This window comes from Catharus ustulatus, chromosome 7, assembly GCF_009819885.2.
Source record: "Catharus ustulatus isolate bCatUst1 chromosome 7, bCatUst1.pri.v2, whole genome shotgun sequence".
Taxonomy (NCBI): Eukaryota; Metazoa; Chordata; class Aves; order Passeriformes; family Turdidae; genus Catharus; species Catharus ustulatus.
The window spans coordinates 10,055,344-10,070,815 of record NC_046227.1 but is presented as its reverse complement, the minus strand read 5'-3'; the positions used below and the strand labels follow the sequence as shown (position 1 = coordinate 10,070,815).

The 15,472-nt window shown below is 40.8% G+C and overlaps 1 protein-coding gene across 9 annotated transcripts in view; it reads left to right on the top strand.

Moving 5' to 3' along the window:
* ANKRD44 (ankyrin repeat domain 44) overlaps positions 1-15,472 on the top strand; it is a 127,975-nt gene that overhangs the window by 59,486 nt on the left and 53,017 nt on the right. For all 9 annotated transcript variants that reach the window (XM_033064203.1, XM_033064209.1, XM_033064207.1 and 6 more), the window contains exons 2-4: positions 1,194-1,277; positions 8,978-9,056; positions 13,976-14,046. In XM_033064203.1, coding sequence (XP_032920094.1) covers positions 1,194-1,277; positions 8,978-9,056; positions 13,976-14,046 — 234 coding nt within the window. The remainder of the gene's footprint in view (positions 1-1,193; positions 1,278-8,977; positions 9,057-13,975; positions 14,047-15,472) is intronic.

The following is a 15,472-nucleotide window of genomic DNA, read 5'->3' as shown; positions in this document are numbered from 1 at the left end:
ATTTCAGTATGAATGTTTCTCAAAGACATAAGGGATTAATATGTCTTAAAATAGACACTATTAAATTAGAAATGTATTTTCCACATTTGAATAAGAAAAGATAGGGAGGAAATGTTATTTTCTTTGTTCTTTGAGCCTATTTTGTGACTTTTGAGATAGCCTGTTTACAGGAGAGTTAAATTCTGTATACTCTCAAGAACAGTTGTGGTTTTATGTGCTTAAGTAATCATGCTTGCTGCCATTTTACAGGATTATTTTAGATTCTGATGATTGCATGGCACCACAAACTCCTTTTTGCCAGTAGGACCACGAGGCAACCAGGAGTGAGACTTGTGGGGCACACACTGCCTCCAGGAGGGTGCTGGTGAAAGTGGGGCGAGTTTCACGTGCTTTATGGGAGAGGGATCTTTGTGAATGGTCCCCTTCTTTTCCCAAGTCTCCAGCAGCACAGTTTATCTTCTTTTAGCTCGGTGTGCTGCCAGCTTGGTTGCTCACTCAGATATTTCTGCCAAGGTGGTCGGAAGGACTGAAGTCAGCAGCTCTGGCTGAGTGTCGGAGCGGTGAGCGCACGCAGAGCTCCCTCCCGCTGCCCGGCGGTGATGCCAGCTCAGAGAGGAGCGAGCATGGCACATTGTTTTCCTGTGGGCCTGGTTATTTATTTCTGCATTCTAATTCATAATGGCACAATAACAGACTTGAGACAATAAGATAATTATTTCGCTTCTTGGGTGGCTAAAATTAACTGTGCTCATTGCGTATTTATTCAGTAAAAAAATACAAGTTGTTTAGTGATTGCCCAGAAATTCATTATCTGCATAATGTTCTGTTTCTAAATGTGTATTGCATGGCCATTAATCTGTGCCAAGAGCAAGCATGCAGCACTATCTGATGTAATTAGTTTTCCCCTTACATGCCAGGGAGAACATCTGGGCTAATTGCGTGTTGTTGAGACAAAAGTTGCCATTCTAATGGGGGTCCCTGTTTGTGCCCACACACACTCATTATAGGTACAAACATGCTCATGATTTCAGTTTATCCTCAAACAAACTAATAGCTCTTACTGATGAGATACTCCTGGGGTCACACGATGTCTCTGGGCAGCTTTAGCAACTGTTAGCAGGAGTAAAATGCTCTCAGTTTAAGCAGAAAATAAACAAACCTGTAATGCTTCTGTTTCTGTTTTCTTTTTCCAGCCACCACTGGTCCAGGCGATTTTCAGCGGTGATCCAGAAGAGATACGGATGTTGATCTACAAAACTGAGGATGTCAACGCCTTGGTATGTGACTTGGCATGTTGTGCACCCTGCTTGTGGAGTGTGACAATGACAGTATTAGAAGTGTCCTCAGTAATGAACACATAGCTTAATGGAAATGATTGGGAAGTAAGAGATTTGGGGCTTCAGTGGTATCCTAAGTAGGAGTCAATGTAATCGTCTCCAGCAGATGACTTTAAATTTTCTAAGTGTATGGTAATTATTCCAAATGTGCAGGTCAGTCAGGGACATTGTTTTTTCTCTTACTGAGAAAATGAATGAAAACAGCTGAAAATTGCATATTTTTACTCTCTGTAGGGTTTCCTTTTGTGAAGAGTCTTTGCAGATCAGGAGCTGTTATGCATTTGACTCTGTTTGAACTAAAGCTTCACTATAATTCTCATCAGTGAGAGTAAGAAAGCAGAATCTTGGCCACAATTTGCCCACAAAGGAATTACTGTTTTGCAGATTGGCTTATTCTAGCCAGAATGGTAAGCAGCTGTAAACAAGTAGTAGTTGAGTGCTTTGGCAGTGAAAAAAATATCTCCAAGTCAACTTGGTCCTTTTTGCAGAAACTGGGAAGGGATTTTTCCCCCTCTTTGATTTAAACTTACATCCGTACTGTTAGAAACAAGTCCTGCCAGTCCTGACTACAATCTGTGGCCTCTCAAAGTGGTGAGAATATAAAGCAGAAGCAGAATGATAATTTCCAGGTGTTTCCTGGATGTTTGAATCAACCTTCCTTTTCTTCATGTCTTTCTGTGATGTAAAACCATCAGTTTATTCATTGCTAACTCCAACAGTTGGTCTGGTATGGTCTTGGCACTGCAGCTTTTGCAGGTAGTGGGGTCCAGCTGTCTGCTTCAGAGCTGCCAAAAGGAGCTAGAGAGGTGATCCTACAGATCTGGTTGGCTGGGGCTCCATCCCGTTTGCTGTCCTGAAGGAAAGACATGCCACTGTTTTAAATCTGATCCAGGACCTTGATGTTAAGCTTTCCCCATGATTATCAGTACCTGATTGTTTTCCTGGAAATTCCTAAAAGTTCTTCCTTAAACAATCACATCCCTTCAGGTTCCTCCTCCTTAGTTTTTGCTGATGATCTTAATAAACCAAAGAAAAAAACCAAACCCAGGCAAACAAAACTCCCTCAGCAAGGTAGGGTGAACGCCATAGTCCCAAAATTTCCTCCGTATTTCACACTGGAGTTTCAAACCAGCATTTCCTGTACGAGGTTATTGTGGGTTTTTCCAATGTTTTTCTCTCCTTTGGCTGCAGGTTGTGTTAGTGATGGTTGCTAGGGAGATGCTCTCAGCTGTCAGGTGCAAGATTCAATGAAGAATATGTGTTTTGCAGATGAGTCCCATAGTACTTAATAGAATAAGTCATTGAATGGTTTTGCCCAGAATGCTGCTCACAATGCTCAAAATCCACCCAAGAATGCTTTGCCTCATGAGGAGCAAAACTCAAAGCTGTTCTTTGAAGTAATTAGAAAGATATTGGTCAACACAAACTCTGAAGGTTGTGTTCTGAGTAGTGACTGCAGGGAAGTGTCAATTGCTTAAAATACCACTGAAGAAAGATGAAAAGATTTCCCCCTCATTGTGCTGGGAGTTGGCAGTTTGCATCGTGTGCTTCTGTTTCTATTTTAAGGGTGTTTTTAATTACTTCCATGTTAGCATTTGGTTGCTCACTTGAGAGGAAACTGACGCTGCTTGGCAGAGGTTTGTCCTTTGTTGATCATTTTGGTTGGCTGTGTTAACGCTGGAATAGTTCAAATATAGGTAGGACAGGGATGTGAAGTAAAAGTCTGGTTTTGCAGCAAGCTTTGGGAATTTCTGAAGTTTAAAAAATCGGAGTTTTGTTCATCTCCATCAAGTGAAGAATTTGGAAGACAGAAGAAAAAGTGCGTGGAGAAACAACACAAAATTAGGAATGCATGTGCAGACGTCCCAAGAGAGAGTTACTCTCAGGAAAGAATTTGGAGGAAATTAGAAGTTTAGCAGATTACTTTTTTTTGTCTGGTAAAATAATTTGTAATTTCCCAAGCCGAGGACTTGTTTGTTGATGGCTACATTCTGCATACTGCTGTAATTGTGGCTTCTATTTTGCAACAAAATGAAATCTGTTCGGATTACAAGTGTGGTTTTAATTCATTTATCACCCTAATCATCACTTGGACCTCTCCAGTCTCTACCTGTGCTTTGGGGGCATGTGATGCCACTGGTGCACCCTGAGGGCATGGACCCTGTTCTATTCAGCTGGCAGTGAACAATTCCCTCCCCTGGGTACTGAATACACACTGCATCCATGGGAAGTGTGGTCAGCATTCAGCAGCCTGTTTCCTCAGGACATTTGTGATGTCACTTGGACAATCCAGACTGCCAGGTTAGCTGCAGGTTGACATCTCCTACACCTGCTGTTTGGTATATTCAGAAGCAACAGGGTGATCATGTATGTGTATGTAGATGCAGGACCATGCATTTAGGGGGTGTTTTATTATGAGATATGGAGGGCAGGAAGGAAGCCATCATGGAGACACATGTATGTGTGCAGTGCATTACTTTTTTTCTTCATTATCCTGCTTGGAAAAGCACAGATTTGCAGGACTGCCTTTGTCAGGAGGATTCAGGCTTCATCCAGGTCTTCCCACACACACACAAGTTCTATATATTCCTGTACTATTGCCAAGCATGTTTTTGGAGGTGCTGTGAGTACTTCAGGGTGCAAATAGGAAAATATTTAGGGTTGTGAGTTCTGAAAGACTTTGCTTCTCTGGGGTAGCTGAAATGGGTATTTAGGCTCTAGTAGTGCTGTTTAATATGCTGTTTATTTAAGTGGGAAGTGATGGAGAATTTTTTTCCTACAGAATTATGAACAATTCTCCATTATATAGCAAAATTGAATATAAAATTACACTGATGTTCTCAATGCATGGTAACTAGCATGACTTCTGTTTAGATAAAATATTTTTTTGGCTTAGAATTTTTTTAGTACTTTATAGAGAGAATTTTTGAACTGTGAAGAAGATTCTGCTGGAGAGACTGCGAGTCTGAAATACCCTGGATTGCATTGCAACAGCGTGGTAGTATAGTAATGGTTACTGTGTTATATATATCTGTGCTGGTGACTCATCTCATCAGTTTGAGGCAGTTAAGGATGTATAGATCATTAAAGTCATGGCAGGGTTTGGCTGTAACTGCAGTTTGTCTTCAAAGGTACCAATATCAGCCTGAAACACTTGAATTTTCAAAACCTTTTCCCATCTTGAGATATTTGTGCTCCCATGCTTTAGCACCCCCCCACCCAAAGTCAATATTTTATTTATAAAAAAGGAGGAGTTGTTTAAATCTATCTTTTGAGTCTTACAGTGAATACTCACAAACATAAAAATATTTTCATTCTTTAGGATAACAGTTTCTATTATCTCGATCTGGAATTAATAATTAATTTTTAAAGTTACACTTTTCTAGCATAAAAGTGACTGTCAACCTCATGGAAGACAATTGTTAGATGAGGGGAGAGGAAGATGATGATTTTTCTTGTTCTAAAGGATCAAAATATTTGCCTCTTCTGCTTCATGAGCACTTAGCATTTTAAGACTCAGTCCAGAAAAGTCTTTATTTCTGAGGCTAAACTGAAGATGAGATGTGGGATGAGAGGTTCTGGAATGAGGATCTGCATTTTCAGATGGGAATTTCTTATTACCATGCAGAAGAAAGAGCACAAAGCATAAGTTACACAGCTTGACTTTCACCTTCACCTGTGGTGCTCATGGTCAAACATTTTGGTTTGCTCTGGGAATAATAATAAAAGAAAGCTCTGGCTTCAAAAAAAGAATGTATGAGGAGGAGGAAATCCTTGAAGCAGCAGAGATTTTCTTGTTACACCATCAGCTTTTGGCTCTGAAGAGTTGTAAATAGCCCAAGAAGTAGGTACTCATATGCTTTTAGCCTCTTCAGTACGTCCTAACAGTTCCCAATATTTAGTTTTTCTGAAGTCAACTTGTATCTGAAAATTTGTTTAATGGTTGTGCTATTCAAATGAGGTATACTCAGATGTAAGAACTGTAAACAGAGTGAATGAGCAGGAGGTTTGTTTCTGTCATTATTTTGGTATTTTGATCAGTGCAAGTTATAGGCATTCATGTGCTTTATTTTGCCACCCAGGCCCATTTGAAGGTGGTGGAAATCCAAAGGCTTCAGTAACTCTGTATCTGTGGCGGATTAAACTCCTTCTGTAAACTCCACATATTCCTGTTAGCTGCTCAGTCAGTTTGGTGACAAAGAAAGGATACGTACATTTATTTTCTGCAGCAGATGCATTTACATTTTAATAGTAAATAACTGTCCTAAGCATTACCTGATCTGAGTTATTGCAGTTAATATCAAAATTCAAATGCATTATCTCCTTTGACATGTAGGCTGTGTTAAGGAGAAAATGTAGGCCCTTTGCTTAGTGTGTCTGATTATTTTACATGTGCTGATATGATTCATTCAACTCACTGTTCTGCTGATCTTCATGTACCCCAGGCTCTGATCCAATAAAGCACTTAAGGACTAGTCTAACTTTAAGCCTGTGAGGGCCTTATCAGGGCCACTGTGAGGGCCACTGTGATCACTTGAACAGTTTAAGCATGTGTTGAGTGTTTTTCTTGCTGAGGCCTTCTGTTCCTGATTGCCTGGCTGTTAGAGTCTTAGTTTCTTTTATCTGTATTTAAAAAAAAAAAAAAAAAGGTGTACAGATAATGTTAACCTGCAGCATCATCTTTTCTGTGAACTAATATAGGCTACAAATACAGTTTTCGTAGAATCAGAGAATTGTTGGGGTTGGAAGTGACCTTAAAGATCATCTCATTGCAAATTCTGCCATGAAGGGACACCTTTCACCTTTCACTGGACCAGGTTGCTCAAAGCTCCAACCTGACCCTGAGCACTTCCAGGGATGGGGCATCCACAACTTCTCTGGACAGCCTGTCTCAGTACCTCACCATTTTCACAGTGAAGAATTTATTCTCAGTATCTAATCTAAACTTGCCCTCTTTCAGCTTGAAGCCATTTCCTCTTGTCCTATCCAACACTCCCTTGTGAAAAGTCCCTCTCCAGCTCTCTTGAAGGCCCCCTTTAGGTACTGAAAAGTGAGTTTATCTCATCTCAGCATGATTTTCTAGCCATTGTTTACAGCTTATCTACTGTCTCTTGCTGACCTTTTGTTCTTCTGAGAAGTGCACTTGAAGCAGGTCTGATTATTTCTCTTAATGCTTTTCGTAATCCTGTTATCATCTCTTCCCCCCACTTACTTTCCTTGCGTCGATAATGTACATTGAGGTTTGGGGTTCTGCCAAGCCTTTCCTTGAAATGACAACTTTTATCCCTCTCTCTGTGTATAGCCTGCAGTCTTTAGATCATTATTGGTTTACTTTTGTGCTCCTGTTGCCAGCAGCGCAGGACGAGGGCGCCTGGAGCCGAATGAATGAATGTTGGGGTGCGGGCTGGGCGCCGAGTGAGGAGCTGTGGCTGTGGGGGATCGCAGCTCTGAAGGGGACACAGTGACTCTGCTGGGACAGACAGGCAGAAAAACCTTAGTTCCTCTGCTTTGGTCCCAGTGCTGTGCACAGGCTGAACAGGAACTCGAGGGTGTTCCTCCAGTGCTCGACCGCACGCTCGGCTGCAGGTGTCGTGTGTGGATTTCTCCCTGCCAGGCTCCTGAAAATGCTCCCTGTAGGGCTCTGTGTGCAAGTGAATGCTGATTTGTGCCTGGTTGTGATCAATGGAGAAATTTTAGGGGTTTTTCCTCTTGGAGAAATAAAGCTTAAATTCATTTTTGTGACTCTGAAAACTTGATTTGCACTCAATATGATAGGACCTTGTACTGATTTTAAAAACTGAAAGCTAAGAACTCTTTCAGAGTTAGTTATTGCTGTTACAGAAGAGTAAAATCTTCTGTTTCATGCCCTTTCCTCCCTCAGTGATCAAATTTGCCTCAGATTTACAGTTTAGTACAGAAAATTGCTTGTAATCAACAAAGCACTGGATAGCCTTGGTTCCACGATACAGAAAATTGCTGGGTCTTATGTCTTTAGCATTCGACTTCAAACTTCTGCTCCTGCCAAGCTTGGCTGTGTTGCACTGACAGGTACAATGGCTATTACAAGTACTGTGTTGTACTAAAGAGAGCTTCATGCATTAATATCAACAAACTAAGAAGAAAAAAAAAAAAGCAAACTGGTTTTGTTGTTATATATATTTTTTATATATATTTTTTTTGTATATTTTTTTGCCATGGGATGAGAACTGTGGAAGATCTCACATGCACTTATGTAGCCTGTAAAAACTGTTCTGTGGTGTTAGGAATGAAACATATGAGTGAACACTGCTGCATGGGCACTGCTTAATATTCTTTTAATTTGCCTACCATGTGAGAAAGTGAAAGACTGTAAGAGATCTTCCCCTCTGACCTGTGACAGTCAGGATTTTGTGTAACCAGTCTTCTGAGTGTTTTATGTGCGTGCCCAACACGTAAGATCAAAACCCAATGCAGCAGAATTTGAGGACTACTTACATTTTGTGTGTTTAAAAGAACCCTACAAACACAAAAATTAAACATAAATTGTTCTGGTGATCAGTGTTTCTGTGCTTCTCAGTGCTGGAAAACAATTTTCAACATTCCCATGACAAATGGTTCTGTTACACAGATTTGCCCACATTTACAGCATACTTTGGTTCTGTTACACAGATTTGCCCACATTTACAGCATACTTTGAAGATATTCCAAAATAGCTTATGGTTGATGACTGCTTGGGCATGTTGAAAGTGATATTTTTCATGACAGGCTCAGAGATCTTTTTCAGGGACAGAGTGTAAATATTGGTAGAGTTTCTCTGTTGGTATTGTGTGCAGGAAGTATTGAATTAGTTACTGGTTTAAAATATTTAATGCTAGTAGATTGTAATAAGTTTGATTGATAAGATCTCTTAGAACTTATTTTTGTGGTTCAGAAACCAAAATGAAATACATTTAGGACTGGAAACAGGGATCAAATAGCACAATCAGCAGTATTAACAGTTCTTGTAATTGTTGTTACCCATATTGTAATATTTAGCAGTTTCTTTTAAAAATTTATGTTCTGGAATTAGCTGAATAAAGCAATAAAATAAAGGGGTTTTGTGGACATTGTATTTATACCCCTTGAAATTTAAAAAAAGATCTTTAAAATGGACTGCTTAATTGGAAAAATTACAGAAATAAAAAAAACCCATGATATAGTTCAAAACTTATATATATATTATATATAACTTCAGTCGTTATATATCTTAGCAATTCTTCTAAGTTTAAAGACAGATTTGTCTGGTTTACATGCCCATCTTGGGCTACTATAGATATCTAGGCTATGGTGCATAGGCTTTGTAGACCAAGAGGAATTTGCATCTTGACCTTGCATGTGGCTCCAAATAATTCTCCTGAGTTATCCTTTTGGAGACTCTGGTGTTGTACTGTTGATGCAAACTGCATTACAGAGTCTGATATCCAGAAGCATCTGGGTTATGTTGCTGTGATACCTAAAAATGGAAAATGTTTCTGAAAGAGACCTAAAGATGTTGTCTTTGCTATTTCAGCTTTGATTTCATCTACCTGTAGTAGGATATCAGACTAAAGGCAATGTCTCTGCAAGGTCTGGTGGAAATGAGTGATAACTGTTTTATAACTGGACAATCTGTGGTTTTGCAGGATGCTGAGAAGAGAACCCCTCTTCACGTTGCATCATTCCTGGGAGATGCAGATATCATTGAGCTGCTCATTTTGTCAGGTAAGGTATGGTGCCTCACTGCTATTAACTGGTAAATCAGCTCATTTTAAAGCTACAGGGAATTCCCAGCAAAACGTACATGAGGGAGTTTGGGCATTGTTTATTTCTGAGTTTCACAAAGCTGGCTGCATTTCTTGCAAGCTTGGAAAATATTTAAATGTGGCAATACAATCATAAAACGCACCCTGTGACAGAGCAGAGTCAATAAACAAAGTAACTAGCTTTTAACAACTTACAAAGCTTTCAAACTGACAGTATTTGTGATTCAGAAACTTGCTGAAGTATTTGAAATGTGGCTTCACATCCTGGAGTGCCATCTAAGAATTCCTGTTAAGCAAAAATTATGGAATAATAGCAAAAAAAAAAAAAAAAAGAATTGTAAGTGCTATTTACATTAGAACCATGTTTCTAAGACTCAGGAAGTTTACTTGGATATTAGAAACAGTGTAGTAGGAAGTATCTAAACAAAAGAAATTTAAAAAAACTGTTTCCCAACTGTTGTAGTGACAGAAAACATGATCAAAATATGTCAGAACAAAGCGTAAAGCAGTCATGTCTCAAAAAGGGAGCATAATTCATGGGAAACTCCTGGATGTGCTAGCAGATTTCAAAGGCAGTGTTTTTCTAAGCTGGAGAACTGTAAGAGTAAAGTTTATGGGGATTTAAGAATGTGGGACTGAAAGGAACCTTATGGTACAAACTTTTAATGCCTTGCAAGCAACCTTGCAATGCTATTGGTTTCACGAATTTTGAGACTGCTTCTTCAAATGAATTCCATATTTTTTTTAAAGTTATTTCAGAACTCTCAGCCCTTTGATTACAAGGCACCTTCTAATTTCCATCCTTGAATCCTGGAATAATTCAGGCTGGAAGGTATTTCTAGAGATGACCTGATTCAGCCTCCTGCTTAAAGCACCAAATTTCAAAGTCAGATCAGGCTGTAGATGGGTACATGCAGACCACACAATCACGTTTCTTTGGCTCACCAGTCTAGCCAGACCTGGAGAAGGCAGAAAATGAGAACTCAGTTTGCTGTAGCTATGTGTTTCCTCTGTTCATTTTGGGGGAATTTTGGATTGCTTAATTTTAGTCAGGGTAACTAGCTGGACATACATCATACATCAGATCTTTCTGCTCTACCCCTGATGACAGCAGAATGGTTGAAAAGAACACTGCTCTACTTACAGGTTATGCTTGGGTGGCTTTTCAGTGTGCTAAATGCAAGCATGATTTTCTTCCTTGAGAAGAAGGCATAAATAAATTTAATCTGTGCATGTGTTCTTGCAGTGTGTGGTGTTTGTCACACACTGCTGTTCCATTGTGGTGTGAGGAGATTGCAGGAGCAATGTATTTTTTCAAGGTTTGCAAGCAAAAGCATGGGCATTATCCTCATAAAGAGACAGGTGAAACAGTTTTGCCCATTTTTCCTAAACAGCATCCAGAAATGTGCCAGTGAACATTCCTGATGAGGGAAGAAGGCTGTCTAGAGTTCTTCTGGGACACTTAGTTCCAGCACCTCACTGCCAAAACGTCATCCATGGGTTATAGGGCTTGTCTGATCACAGCATAAAGTGTAGGTGATCCATCTTGGGGAGCTCTTATATATCCAAGTGAATGTGAAAAACTTATAATGTGGGCTGTTAAAAATTTGAACTTTGTGTCAGTTGGACTGTGCTGGGGTTCAGTCTGCACGAACTGTGTGGCTCTTTCCCAACCAGCTCAACATGAGTCAAAATTAATTTTGTATTGTATATTCTACTTAATCATTGTTCTTTAATATCTGAAGTATCATTACTCATGAGTATTCAAGAGCTGGTTTGGAGGTTTCTGAGACTTGGAGGAGCAGGTTTATGATTTGTTATGAACATCTCTTTGTGACTGCGATCTATCCATGAACTACAGCAAATGGTAGTAGTGAAAGTGTTTCAAAAATATTAATCTGAACATAATGTTTAGTTATATAAGCAGAAAAACTTCATTGTCTGACTTAAAATGAGATGGTGCTTTCACAGAGTGGTGTTTTCACTTGCTGTTGGTGTCAAGCAATATTCTCAGCATGAGTAGAAGCTTGGAGGAGTATCAGCACATTTCATTTTGTACAGTGCTCAGGAGAGAAATTAAATTAAATATGCACCTTCTGAGATTTGTGGTCCATAAACTGGTGGTGGCACAAATAAATGTGGTGTTTAATGAATGAAATTTCTGCCCTGCTGGAGACAGACCAGGAATGGCTTTCTAGGTAGCCACTGAAATGGAGTCTGTTTGGAACTGATACAGGAGAGAGAGTGCCAGATCCCTCAGCTGGTGAGTCACCCTGGCCCATTAAATGTCAGAGCCAGATAGGTTTGCAGCAGCTCCAAGGTCTGATCCATAATCATATGGTTCAAACTGGGGAACAGTGCTGTGTGGTTTTGTTTTTCCAGGCTACATGAAAGCAGGGAGCTTTGAGCACTTCTTCACGTCCTTTCTGTCAGAAAGGAGAAGGAGAAAGTAACCATCTCTCAGAGGGAATATCTGTATGATGCCACAGATGTGGATATGCAAGAACAATTGTCTGGGCAAATAAAAGCTGCATTCCCATTTGTGCTGGTGGCTCTCCCCATCCTGGGCTTTGAGCCTGAGGGCATCATGTTTGAGCTCAGTCCCTAACCCCTTGTTCCCCAGCAAGGCCCTTGCCATCTTGGCAATATTACCTTGCTTTACTATTTCAGGAGGCTCTGAGCTTCTTGCCAAGAAGCTGTCTGTACATTTTGGTGGGCCTGTTGCTGTGTCTTGCAGGAGAACTTGGAAAGGTGCACATAAATAATGACATTAATAGGCTAAAGAGTACAATTTTCTTCCTCCATTGACTATCCCTAATGTTGGAGATTTAGAATGTGAATTTGGCAGGTGTGCTGGATGGAAAACTGTACTTTGGTTATGATAAAGAGATGTTAGCTTTATTCCTGAAAGGCAGCATTGAGTTGTTTATTTCAGATCTCAAAAGAACAGAGGCAGTTTCAGATTTATTTCCTCTACCGGCAGAAAACTTTGAGAGTGAAAAACGACAAAGATTACAAAACAGCCGTATTAAAGGAAAGTAGAATACAGAAAGTTTCCTCTCTAACATTATATGTTATGTTGTCTATTTCAAGCTCAGAAAGCAAATCCCTACAGCTAAGCCTTTCTGTCAGGCATAGGATGGGCCCCCAAGTTCCTGCAGTGTAGAGGACACCTTTGAAAACATGAGCATTGCTCTGCCAGTGCCTCTGCTTGATCATCCCTAAAATGACAGATATTTTATGTCCCCAAACAAGTGCATCAACGTGGTAGAGTTTTCTCATTGTTGTTAAACATTGCCTGCAAAGAACTGCTGGGAACCTAGAAGCTGAATTTTGGTGAGGGAAGTGGCAGTACAAGAGGAAATGTTTTGAAACATCTCTTCAGAAGATGTGCATCGCAGTAAATTGAAAAGAGCAAGTTCTGTAACAGGAAACAGCTGAAATGTGTAGCTCCTGAAAAACAGAAATCACAAAGGTATTCAACTGATGCATTGCAAAGACAAAAACCTCTTTGAAACTGTCTTTTCTAAAGGGTGTTTTTCCAGAGGGTGGGTTGTACCACCAGGTACCAGGTTCTGAGGTGAGTTTGGAGGATTGCCTCTAATTGTTAAGTAGTTATGAAAGTGGCCTTGTTTTTCTTGCAACCAAAAAGCTGCATCCTGACTTGTGGAAATATGCAAGAACTTGTTTCTTCTCTGTTTATCTAGTACAATTCCCAATAACCACTGTGATTCACAGGCAAGCATCTTAATATTCCTGAGAATCAGCTCTCAGAAAGTACTGGTGATTCAGGGAGTGGGATTTATTAATTACAGCCTTTTGAATGCACTTAAGTTATGGTGCAAAATGAAGCTTAAGCATCCCTTTGTTCATGAAGTTCAGAGGCTCACCCAGGTTGTGTGCATGACACCTGTGCTTCTCTACATTTTTTTTCTGCATGTGCTACTCAGACTAATACTGCTACCTGCAACCCTGTGAGGTACAATATTTTCAGGTTAAACCTTTTAAAAATTAGTTTCTCTACTGCTTATCACTAGATTTCCTTCCTGAAGTATCATGTCAGTGAATAGCTTTAGTATTTCTTGCAAACAAATCTTTTTGATCACACAAATGTACAGGATACCTTTTTTTTAAAATGTGTCTCTAGCCAGAACCACTGTAGTTGTTAAATATTCTTCCTTTGTCCTTTTTTCTGACAAGCCAGCCTAAATCCATCCTCTTGCCCAGCTGCCCTTGCCAGAGCACCTGTTAGCACTGAACTGCACAGGAGGCAGATGAGTGTTTTCTTCATCCCTGCTCTTCTGCTGTTTGCCCAGTAACACCCACAGAACCTGATGTACTGAGTGCCCAGTTCTGTCTCCAACCTGAGCATTTTCTGGCCCTGTTTTCTTGATCCCAGCAGGACTTGCAAAGCAGGGAAATGCTTATTTTTTGGTGGTCTGTCTGATGGAGCTGGAAACAAGAGATGGTTGCTCAGGCTAGTTCCCTTCATTGTATCTGCAGATGGCAAGAGTGCTTTGAGCAAAGGGTGCTTTTCTTCCCCCCAGCTCTATCAGTTAATCCAAAAAAGTGCATTTACACAGACACATATGTACATGCATATATATGTAATTCCTTCCCACAAATCTTGCTTCTTTGGTGTCCTGTAACAAGGCAATTCCTAATAATAATCCTATCTGTTACGTTCCTTTCTTTCTGAATCCCGTTTTTATCTATCTGACATCTGGAAATGCATTTCCAATGTGAGCATGGTGCCAGGAGAGAACTGGGGAGCACTGAGAGTACCATGCCCTCAGCTCTGGTTACTGGGGAACAGCTGGGCAAAGCTCTCAGTGTCACACCCAAGGCATGCATGTAACCTCTGCTGTTTGTTTGCAGGCGCTCGTGTCAATGCCAAGGACAATATGTGGCTGACTCCTCTCCATCGAGCAGTTGCTTCAAGAAGTGAAGTGAGTAAGATTTGATTAGCCTGCTTTTACACATAACCAACGTGCTGGGGGAAAAGCAAACCCTGGAGAGCTGTGGTAGGTGGCATGGGCATGCAAAGAGGGAAGGCATTTCCTGCATGCAGGGCATTGCAGCTGGAGGCCAGTTACAATTACCTGTAGCTGCTTTTGAGCCTTCGTGTGCTGGATTTCCACCTTGCTTTGCATTACCGTAGCAAGTCACAGGGAGTAGTGAGCAGCACTCACATGGGTCTGCAGTGCCCACATCATCTTCAGGTGGTGAAAAAAGAGGAATAAATCCCTGTGGGTGTGTGCATGCTGTGTGTGCCAGAAGGGAGTGGATGTGGATGTGGATATGATCCAGCATGCATTACCACATAATTTGTTTTGGTAATTACATTTCAAGGCATCCGTTAGGTTTTCTGTTAATGCATTTGATTTGTGCAGAAGGGAGGGTTGGTCCATATTTCTTCTACTTGGCAAATAGAAATGTTCTGGCATCATGTTGTACCTCTTCCATTGCTGTCTTTGAAAGGAGCAGCAATAACTACCAGGAATGCAGCTCGGGCATTGCTCTGTTTTCAACTGCACCATTATTCTTGGGCTTTCCATTGTGGACCTCCCTGTCTGCTTTTACCCTCCCAACACTTGGTTTACAGTGAGCCCAACTTCAGACCGAATTGGCTGCTGGGGATGAGGGGAGGGGCTGTAAAAGAGACAGAAGGTGGCTGTCTTCCAGAGCCTGATGGACTGGAATCACCTCCGTAACAGTCCCGCGCTTGCCAAGCCTGGAGGCAGGAATCCCGGGCTCGCTTCTGAACTCGGGCATTGTTTGGCTGCTGGCTGAGCTTCCCAGCTGCTGGCATCCCCTGAAATCCTCTGAAAGGAATATCTGATACACCATGAATGCTGTAATGAGGCAAAATACAAAAAGCCATGTTGGAAAACAAAGATCAGACTTAAACCTTGAAAAACAGCCACAGTCTTTCTGATGCGGGAATTGCAGTGTGCTTGGTTTCTGGTTTTGGATGTGTCAGAGTACGTGATTTTTATCGTCAGTGACAGTCCTAACAGAAAATGCATGTCTTTCTGTGGCCTTGTGTCTCATCTTTAACTCTTTGTCAGCTGAAGCACAATGAGGAAGTGTGCTGGCAGTTCTGGTACCCCTCAGTGAGTACTCAGATGCATTAGTGGGGCAGCAGGGGAAGACACCAGCTTTTGACCCCTTTCCATGGTACATTTCATAAACACATTCAGCTTTCTTCTCCTGGCATTTCTTCTTCATTATTTATACTATAATTGCTACTTTTGGTAACAATTTGGAAATAGGATTTATTATTTTTGAGGCCCTTTCAGTGCTACTTTTTTTACCTTCTTACACAAGTGAGCAAATGTGCAGCTTTGCTGGTGATAATAATCAATAGCAGCA